This window comes from Hermetia illucens, chromosome 3 (assembly GCF_905115235.1).
Source record: "Hermetia illucens chromosome 3, iHerIll2.2.curated.20191125, whole genome shotgun sequence".
Classification (NCBI taxonomy): domain Eukaryota; kingdom Metazoa; phylum Arthropoda; class Insecta; order Diptera; family Stratiomyidae; genus Hermetia; species Hermetia illucens.
Window position 1 is genome coordinate 42,086,992 of NC_051851.1, and position 10,243 is coordinate 42,097,234.

Sequence of the window (10,243 nt, forward strand, 5' to 3'; positions counted from 1 at the left end):
CCAGGCTTTTGTTGAAAATAAGAGATAGCAGAAGGGGGATGGACCAGAAACTTTAAACAATAAGACAAATGGGTAAAATTTTGTACGCTTGATTTATTTATAATAAGGCAACTTTTCATCGCTATGCCGTTGGCAATAAAAAAAAAAATTATTATAAAAAAATTCAATAAAGGATCGCTCCACCCTAATCAAGAACTTTAAGAGTCCAAATGAGTAAGGAGACTGTAAATGTTGAGGATATGGCGGATATCTTAAACACAATCGTTTAGACTCACAAATACCCGATTGTATGAGTTATTAGAAAACTCCAAGATATAAGAATTTAAATATGAAACTTTCAATGCGACTTCAAAATTGATACGAATCTACGTAATCGCCATGCACTTTCATTCATATATGTATTTTTTTTTAATATAAACATACACCCACACTTTTGACATTAATATTTGCAAATATTATATTCAAAAAGGTGGCAAAAGTATATAAACAATAATAACGCATATAAATCAATCGCTCTAGTTAATCATTCCAACTTTTTCCATGACCATTATTTAAAAATATAATAACCCACGGTGATATGTTAATTACGGACTCCACACTTCAACCACAACAGTAATAATTATCAGACGCCATATTATAAAAGCAGTTGCAGGGCAGAGGTCTAATAGAAGAATTATTCTCTTGGGACTTGCTAAACGATACAAGCTTTGGAAAAGACCAGAACAATCAATCTGGTGAACATTATCAAGCATCTGGTTAACAATTAGCTCGAGAATGTAGCTGTGTGGAGGAGCAACAGAGCTATCAAAACAAAAACATAATCTCGTTGAGCTCCACTTATCAGAAAAGCTCACTTTTTCAAACGCATAGTTGGTAAACAAATCTTATGGGGATTTGGGTTGGGCACGGACGCAAAATGTTATAAAAACGGCAGTTGCTCGGTTGCACCTATCCAGTTTCCTAGCGTTGTTCATCAATCATAGTAGAACCGCAGAGCGATCAGCTTCAAAATGGCCAAGAGTAAGTATTTTATATTAAATCATATTGGTTGTAGGAGTTGGAAAATTCCATGATTCCCCTCTCAGGTACCCGTCTTGCTATGATCCAATTCAATGTCAGCAAGGACAAGAATGATAACTTGCAGCGGATGGCTGCTCAGATCAGGAAAGTGGTGAAGGAATCCAACCCTAGAATTGTTGCTCTACCTGAATGCTGGCAAATGCCGTTCCATCCCAGATATGCCGCTGAGTACTCTGAACCGGTTCCTGACGGCCCCACTTGCCAGTTGCTGTCCAGCCTAGCAAAGGAGTTGAATATTTACATTGCTGGAGGATCTATTGCTGAGCGGGATGGTACCAAATGTTACAATACCGCTACTGTGTTTGCACCATCAGGAAAAATGATTGGAAAGTATCGTAAGGTACGTAACTAGTTTGACCTCAGAAATCTGAAATTTGAAAATAGTGCTCAGTGACCGTGCCTTGTTACTAATTCTGGATTGTATCTATCAGATACATTTGTACATGGTTGATATCAAAGGAGATATCACTTTCAATGAGTCTGAAGGATTCTCTACTGGTAGTGAATTCTGCTTTGTCGATATCGATGGAAAGAAAGTTGGTATTGGCATTTGCAACGACATTCGTTATGATGAGTTCGTTAGAGTCTTTCGTAACGAAGGTATGTGAAAATAAACCGCAAATCATTAACTACTGGTAATCCCTGGTCGTAATAATGATTTCAGGATGTGATTTGATCATTTTCCCATTCGCCTTGGTCATCTCACAAGGAAAAGCTAATTTCGAGACGGTGCTAAGATGCCGGGCCCTGGATAATCAAATGTTTGTGTGCGGTGTTTCCGGGGCACGTGATGAAAATTCCGTCTATGTTCAATGGGGTCATTCAATGCTAGTCAGCCCTTGGGGACAAATTGTGAAGGAGGCTGGAGAACGAGAAGAAACCGTTGTTGTGGATGTTGGTAAGTAGAATATGTTGTGTTAACTGAAATGTGGTACTGAGTTAGTATTTCTTTCAAGACTGGAGTTTGGTCGAACAAGCGAGAAGTCAAGTCCTCTTATTCAAGCAACGAAGAACTGATCTTTATGAAACTATCAACAAAACCAAATAAAAATTGTGAAACTCTTAATTAATAAACTAATTGTACAATAAAATAATGTCGAAAATAAAATTTATTTTTAAAAAGGATGGAGTTTTAATCAGAAATCTCATACTATATGCATAGATATTTCACCAACTTCTATATTAACTATTTTCCAGTATCAGCGTGTATTAGGGAGTTTCCGTTCATGCATAATATTTAGTTTGCGGTAAAGGCGTCTCCTTAGCTATGATTCGGATTTACCAAATTGTCGGTGTGCTTTCTGAAAATCTCTTTTCATTGGTCCATGCTTAAATTCATAAGTTTTTCGTCTGTTTTTGTAGGTCGCTAATTAGAAGCTTAGGATTCAGTCGATATCCAACGTCAGCATGGCCTTTGTAGTGGAAAAGAGCTACTGCGAAATTTAATGTTATAATCGTGCCAGAAGGAGTAGAACTGAACTCCACGGTAGACCCACTGAGAGGGAGCACGATGCTTCGTAAATCTGCCCCTTTACGAACCAGACCCAGTGCCTCAGAGTGACAAGAGGTTTGTGAAACAAGCTAGATGGTCATCGTTTAGACATCTAATTACGCAGGCGATGTTGAACAAAATGGATACGTCGTCTGCTTAGCCGACTATTCTCAGCAGACTATCGTAGGAAGTATTCCAGAGGTCCGGCTCTAGGATGGATCTCTGTGCTACTGCTGACTTGATTTCCATCCTTTTCTGGCCCTCTAGCGTCTCATAGAGAGGGAGCGGTCTTTCTTGGATTACGTTTTCAAATGTGCCTAGCATATCTGCCCATCTTACGATCGACAAGGAAAATGCCCTCCTTCAAGTAAGTGTGGCCATTGTCGGAACACTAGTTTATAAACTTCCGCCGGGATGCCATCAGGACCTGGCACTATCTTGTTTTTCATGGTGAGAACCGCTTCTTCGAGCTCTCTCATTGTGAAAAGGGGCAATCCTTGACGGTTTCCTCGCTATTGACATCAACCCGTACAGGATATCTGCTGAATAAGGCCCATACAATGAGGTCCAACTGTTCGGTGCTTAGTATGTAAGGTTTACGCAAGTTCCCACGGGTCCTCATTTACCGCGTTGACTAGATTCTGTCAGACGCGAGCTTCGATTTAATTTATCGCACTGCGGAGTCTCCTTTTTGCTGAGCTTAACTGTGCCTTCATGGGGAATGCTTCCTCGTTGGCGTGTAAATGTAGTGTCAAACGGCAGAACTTATGACACTCCCTCCGTATGTCGGCAATTTTTGCGTCCACCAGTAGATAGAAGGCTTGTCGCGGCTGGGACCCCTCTGGTATATGGAAGCCCCACACACCGTCGTTTTCAGGTTTACGATGGTATCAGTTGCGACGCTGCACCCCCCGGGCGTCGTCCGGCGCGGCTCTGCCTGCCTCAAGAGCTTCGACGAACTTCCCGATGTTCACCCTCGCGACATTCCACAGGAAGGAGGAGCGTCGGGTTGATGCTAGCCGTCAAGTAGCGTCAACCACTTCGAACGCGATGTACTGGTGATCACTTGCCGAGAAATTTTCCATGACTCGTCACCCGTCCACCGATGGTGCCAGAGATTCCGACGTAAAAGTGATGTCAAGAATGCTTCCTTCACAGCCTGAGTGCCGAAACGTTGGTGTGAATCCGGTGTTTAAACTACGAGTCCGGTCCTTGTCGCCATTTCCACAATCCGTTCCCCTCTGGAGTCTGGCTGAGGTATACCCAATTCGAGGGCAGGAGCATTAAAATCACCGTCTACCAGAATTCGCCCCTCCGTGCCGGAACCGCGCCCTGCAGAGCATCAAGCCGGCGCCGAAAGTCCGGCATCGTCTCATTTGGTGTCAGGCAAACGCTAAAAGAAGTTATCTCTAAAAACCGAATCCAGGCAAACCCATTCCCTCGGCCGTCAGCAAGAACACGAAGTCGAACGTCGCCTCGAACCCAGATGGCAGCGGTCTCCCTTAAGTCGAGATGTCATGCCATTCATCAAAAGGTTAAGGGTGACTCTGAAACAGTCCACCAAGGAGAGAATCTCCATATACGAAGATTTAAAAAAGGTGGTATGCTTGAAATTGGTAAATTCGAGGATATAACCATGGGAAATTTTTAGACCAGTTAAAAAGTCCTGTAGTGGGAGGTGGGCATAAGGGCTAGCTGGTCGGAGAATATCGTTGAAGCCTTGGAATGGAAATTCACCCTAGTCATTTTGCAGGAATTCTTACATAAGGCCTACAGTTAGACACAAATCGCATATATAAGCCTTTCGGCAGAAAATGCACTTAAACCGAAATGTGTCCGCTTATGAAACAGATAATATTGAGGTGATACTACACATGCCTCGGTTTTGGTTAGGCCGCTGTTCCTCATTAGGCAATCCAACTACTGGTGGAACAACTAAATCGCAATTTTTCGGGACGCAAACGCACTTAACCGTTGGTTTTCACCCGAGTATCTTGACGATCGATATGGGACACTTCGGTTTTTTGCAGTGCAAGGTTGAAACCGTGACCAGACATCGATCCGCTTACCCGTCGCATCAATATGCCAATTGTAACATCATCTACATAACCGACCAGGCGCGAGTCTTTTAGCATGTCGAGTCTAAGCAGATCATCATAGGATGCGCGCTGGAGGTGCGGCTCTAGGATGGATCCCAACACTACCCCCGATGTGTCCTCCATCCTGATCTGACCATCTAGTGTCTTATAGAAGAGGAAGCGGTCCCTCAGATAATTCTTCAATATCCATAAGAGATAGTTCGACATGTGCGTGTCTAAAAACTAGTCGAAATACTGTCGGAGGTTGCTTAAAGCTGAAGTGGTCTGATCCACCACTCTACTTTCTGCGTCACCTGTGGAAACGGAGACGCTTAGAAGCTCTTGGAGAAAAAAACAGGTAAATCGGATTTACTGGCTGATAGCTCTGATGGTTTGTATTGCTCTTAGAAGCATATTAGATGAGGCAATACTAGTAGTAGCATGACGCCAAATGACATTCTAGCGAAAGAAATGAGTGTATTGTATCATGCAGGACGCAAAAATGTGGTAAAGGCAGAGTCAGATGAGATGAGCCCTTGAAGAGTCACGGGACGCATAGGCGTTTCCAACATTAGGGTATAGTTTGAGTGAAAACAAGGGGAAAACAACTACAATATTACCCAGTTCCTTATAGGACACGGTGGTTGCTGCGGGCAGTATATGGGTGGGAAGATTCACCGAATTGGCCTAGATAGCATAGCAGAAGCAAAGCTAGCGGTTCTTCTGCATTAGTAAAAATACAGAACGTAAAAACCTGATCAATGCGATTATTTCATGAATACTGCCGAGCTTCGGTGACCCGAAGCACTGCTGGATGCCACTCATAGACATACTGGCGTGGTCCATTCTGTTGTATTCATTCTATGCATGGGCAGAGGTAATTGCAAGCTTGCTGAAAGAGAAGAATCTAATCGACTTGGAGGGTTTGCTTCCTTTACTAGCCAGAAAAAAAGAGTAAATTCTTCTTTAAATGCCGAATAACAAATTTTTATCACTCATATACTGGTATTTCGAGGGCTAGTTGTCCTCTTCTTCAGTGAGTTTTAGTCTGAACTTTTTATGGTCCAGGTTGTCCTTTAGATTCCTGAATTTAAACCTTAATTGCTAGTTAATTTAATTTCTTACCAATTAACCCAAAAAGTCATCTGGTGAAGTTTCTTAGATCACCATTAATCCTTTTATCGTTACGTATCTTGTAGATAATGAAACTTTCTAATGCATCCTATTTACTGAATTCATTCATCATCAACAACCGGTATCCGGTCTAGGCCTGCATTAATAAGGAATTCCAGACATTCCGGTTTTGCGCCGAGGTCCACCAAATCGATATCCCTAGAAGCTGTCTGTCGTCCTGGCCTACGCCATCACTCCATCTTAAGTAGGGTCTACCTTGTCTTCTTTTTCACCTTGAAGTCATCCTCCGTTATTGTATGCTTCTCCCCGATGGTGTGTCTGGCTACTAATCATTTGAGGGCATGTGTTGGTTCGTTTTTCACGTTTGCAAGATTTGCTTCCCTTATGTGTTCGTTGAACTTCGTTGATATTAATTTACTGGTTTCTCCTATATGATTTTTCGCAATGGGTGCAGCTTATCTAATAGATTCCGCTTTTTTTACTGCCACCCTTGGAGTCCTTGACGCTTCCTAATCGTGTTGTCAGTTGACGTGGTCTGCTAGTAGATACCACTTTGATGTCACGTTTCTTTTGGATATTTTTAAGCTGGTAGCTGGTTGGGAATCGATGATAGGTACCTGATGTTTTTTTTTATGATCCTGCCTGTGTGAAAGGTGTCGCAAAGTTTTTTCTTTCCATTTTTTGTACGGATTATTCCTTCAATCGTCTTCCTGCTGAAACCGTTCTTTGTCGCAGTTTCAATAATGCGTTCCTTTGTTAATGGTGTGGTTAGCATACAATAGAGCATTGCGTTGTAGTGTGCAATTTTTTGTGGAAAGGAGTGGTGTGATGTTGCTGAGTTCTCTGCATGGATGTTGGTTTTCGATAAATTTCAAATTCGATTTTTCCTTGTTGTTGGTAGCTGGCGGTTGTATTCAATTTCCGTGGTGAATGTAATGCTCTTGTGGGCCGTATTCAGTTTGTTGAGTATGGTTTCAAGCTGGTTTCGTTTTCCAATTGCAAAAGTGGCATCAACATATCTGGCACAGAATCTTGGTAAAATATCAATTTGCTCTACCGTCATCATCAAAGGCACAATAACCGTTATTCATTCTAGCAGAGCAGAAGGATGAAGAGCCAAAAGCTATGGGCAAAATCTTTTAACGAACACAGCGTACCACTGACCGGATATCGGAATTAAAGCACGCAATCGATGGAACGAGATGGTTGGAGGAAGGATATTCTAGAGCCTCGACGACAATGAAAATCATCCCTGATTAGAAGGGTACAGGCCTGACGAGAAGGGGTGGAAAGCGAGATTCCCCCTGGTCCCGGAATTTTCTCAGGGGTTCCGAATAGAAATTTCGATGAAATGATGGAGACCCACATAATTTTCACTCCAGACCTGTATAATTTTCACTAAGGACCCCTTTGTCCGCATAATTTTCATCCGGCCCCGATTTTCTCTCTACGACCCTGGGGACACAACAATTTATAGGGACCTTAATGTTATGCACCCTTCGCTAGTTGATCCAGAGCGGATGAGGTATTTGGGTTTTTTCTTCCTTAATGTAACGACCTAGTACCAAATAGCGAGATAAAATTTTAAAATGGACATATAATAGCAATCCTGGTGTATCCCTCAATAAACCCCTTTTTCGAGGGAGTAGAAATAAAAAAAATTCACGATGAAAAAATATTTTCACACACACCCAAGTAATATGCATATATGCGCTCCCATAGTTAAATCTACATATTCGAATAGTTTTACTCAAGAAGAATGCCAAATAAATTAGAAGTCAGTATAATTGGAAAACAATGAATTCCTTCAGGGTGATATGCTCATTAATTATTTATTCAAATGCGGTGTGCTTATGTGCTTGGGTACATATGTCCATTATATTTTATTTTATTTTAAATTGGCAAACTGCCTATTAAGCCTTCACTAAACGCTTGCTTTGTTCAATGATGCGTTTGACAACTGTTCATCTTGTTCACGATGTTGACATGCTAATTATTTATTATTCACAGAAATCGCTGTATTTATTTAGAGATTTATCATATTCAAAATTGTTTGCATAGCGTAATGAAAACGTGAATTGTAGTTTTCACTACTTCTTGAGCGCTTCAATGTTGGCAAGCATTTATATAGGAAAGGAGAACATTTTCTAAAATTTCTTTTGTGTTTCACTTCTGTAATTAGGGAATTATAATAAAAGTAAAGTCGTGTCCTATATCTAGTTAGCATTTCGAAAGAAGTATGGAGCCCAAAAGCTAACCGTTCCTGGAACAAAAGGTTTCACTAGTTTTTATGAAAGAATTTCGGGCACTTAGATCCTTTGTTCTTTATTTTCTCCAGCATCTCCTATCTTTAAACCAAAGCTTGCCTTGCATCCTTGTTATATTTCTTTTAAATAGAACAGATTTTTGGTGTTATGAAAAGGAAAAAGGGGAAAACATTAAGTTGTTATTGTGGACTTGGTCTTAAGAGAGGCAATCGGAGGGAGGAGCAGAAGATACGTACGCAAATGCTGAAGCTACATTGATGTGTCCCATCTAAACGCACTTGCAGGTCCTTGAGCTAGCCAGACTCGCTAATGCGGGGCGTCCTTTTGAAGACTTTAGTCTCTGACGAGTCATTATATCAAATTTCATGTGTTCTTTCACCGGTTGGGGCCACAGGATCCTGGAAAGCCAATCTAACATGGGAATTTTGTGTCAAAGAAAACACGCCACCTAAATGTGGAAAATGAAAAAAAAATAACTACTTGACCACACGTAACGTAGGGCCTCATCGGGATCCAGTACCGCCATTGAGAGGGAAGACCCCCGATCGATGCTTCTTCTGCCTCAAATATTCCTTGGGCCGCAATATTGAAGAATACCTTTGTTAGTTTTAGTTTCACGGGAGTCAAAGAGGAGAAGAGGTAGAGGGGGTCCTCAAATGGCTCCATTTCATGCGACTAAAATCTAATAATTCATTAAAATCGGGTATAGCGCGTCTACCGAAATGCGCTTTAGCTCCTTCTACGACTTCCCGAGAGGCTCTCACTTGTCCTCTACGGGGCAACTCACTCGTCGGCCATCTTGGCAGAGTGGGTTCCACTACATGGCATAGCTCGCAATACAATTGTCGCCCTACCTTAATGTGTAACCTATCCATTGCCACTTCCCTTGTATCATATCGCATACGAGTGCCAAGCCTGTGCGCCGACCAAGTTCTTCATTTGAAATAGTGTGGTGAGAGAGTAAACAGATGTCATCAGCATAGTCGAGGTGTTTGAGGTCCATTAAATTTCTACACGTCGTTCGGACCAGGCAGCATCAAGAACGTCACCGATAACAAAAAGAAATAATATCAGTTGCATCCTCTCACCTTGGAGGAATGCGTTTTAGACCTTAGAATCCTCGGAAATTTTACCTCGGTTTAGCACGCGACTTTTTCACCATCATATGTCGCTTTGATAATAGCTATTAGTTTCTCCGGAATGTCCTTCCTGGGTGGAATACTGCAGATGCAATACCTGTTCACGCTGCCGAAAGCTTTCTCAAAATCGATGACGAGCAGGTGTAGCGAAGATCTATACTCCGCACACTGTTCCAAAATTATCCGTAGCGTGTTAATGAAGTCAACGCAGGAGGATCCACAACGGAAACCAGCCTGCTCTCTGTCGATCCAGCTTTCGAGATGTTCTTTGATTCGTTCCAGGATTACTTTAGCTATTGTCTTTGCGACGACAGGGAGCACGCAAATACCCTTCCAATTGTCACGTGTGCCCTTTTTTGGAATCTTAATGATCATTCCCTCGTTCCTCCCCTCCCCTCTGAGAAAGGTCTCAGATTCCCAACATGGAAGGAAGTAGTAGATCTGCAATAACTGCTGGTGCAGCGATAAATAACTCTGCTGGGAGGCCATCAATTATCGTGGATGAGAAGCTATCTTTCGATGCTCCTGTGAAGGAACCAAATGTAAGCTCGCACTTTTGAAATCATTGTGATCTGTGGCATATTCCGCCTCCTTAACCAGCGCAATAGTAAATTCTCTCGTGCCAAGTCGTATACTATGCTGAACTTCCCGCGATTTCGCTCGATATAGGAATTCGAGCAGGCCACGTCCGCCATTACTCGCAGCCGTCAGTACAGCTTTCAACCCCTTCATTCATCCGCTTCTGCGACTCCGCAGTCAGTCCGATCTTATGACGCCCCTTTGGGACGAGACCGATGACGACCCGCGCAGCACCAGAGAAAAGAGCATTTTTGATGGTTTCGAAATTCCCCTAAAAAAAGGCTAAACGTGGACACAATTTTTCTACATTGGTGTAACTTCTTTGGAAAAGCTAGAAAAAAGCACAATTAGGATACGATAATACAGGAATACCTTTACAAACCCAGATCACAAGGAAAACTTTCAGAAGATAAAACACTGAAGAAGGGGACAGCTGGTCCCCCAAATAAGAACCTACTAATAGAATTCCAACGC

At 42.2% G+C, this 10,243-nt stretch overlaps 1 protein-coding gene across 1 annotated transcript; it reads left to right on the plus strand.

Moving 5' to 3' along the window:
- The first annotated feature begins 860 nt into the window (after window positions 1-860).
- On the plus strand, window positions 861-2,188 carry LOC119652869 (omega-amidase NIT2-like). Its single transcript, XM_038057228.1, has 5 exons — window positions 861-1,020; window positions 1,086-1,420; window positions 1,512-1,680; window positions 1,745-1,978; window positions 2,037-2,188. The coding sequence occupies exons 1-5, from the start codon at window positions 1,011-1,013 to the stop codon at window positions 2,126-2,128; spliced, it is 840 nt and encodes a 279-aa protein (XP_037913156.1). The 5' UTR covers window positions 861-1,010; the 3' UTR covers window positions 2,129-2,188.
- The last annotated feature ends 8,055 nt before the right edge of the window (window positions 2,189-10,243 follow it).

Bases quoted from the DNA above. Each gene is read 5' to 3' on its own strand.
- LOC119652869 (XM_038057228.1), top strand. The intron at 1,681-1,744 runs GTATGTGAAAAT...TAATGATTTCAG, and splicing joins TAGAGTCTTTCGTAACGAAG to GATGTGATTTGATCATTTTC. The intron at 1,979-2,036 runs GTAAGTAGAATA...ATTTCTTTCAAG, and splicing joins AACCGTTGTTGTGGATGTTG to ACTGGAGTTTGGTCGAACAA.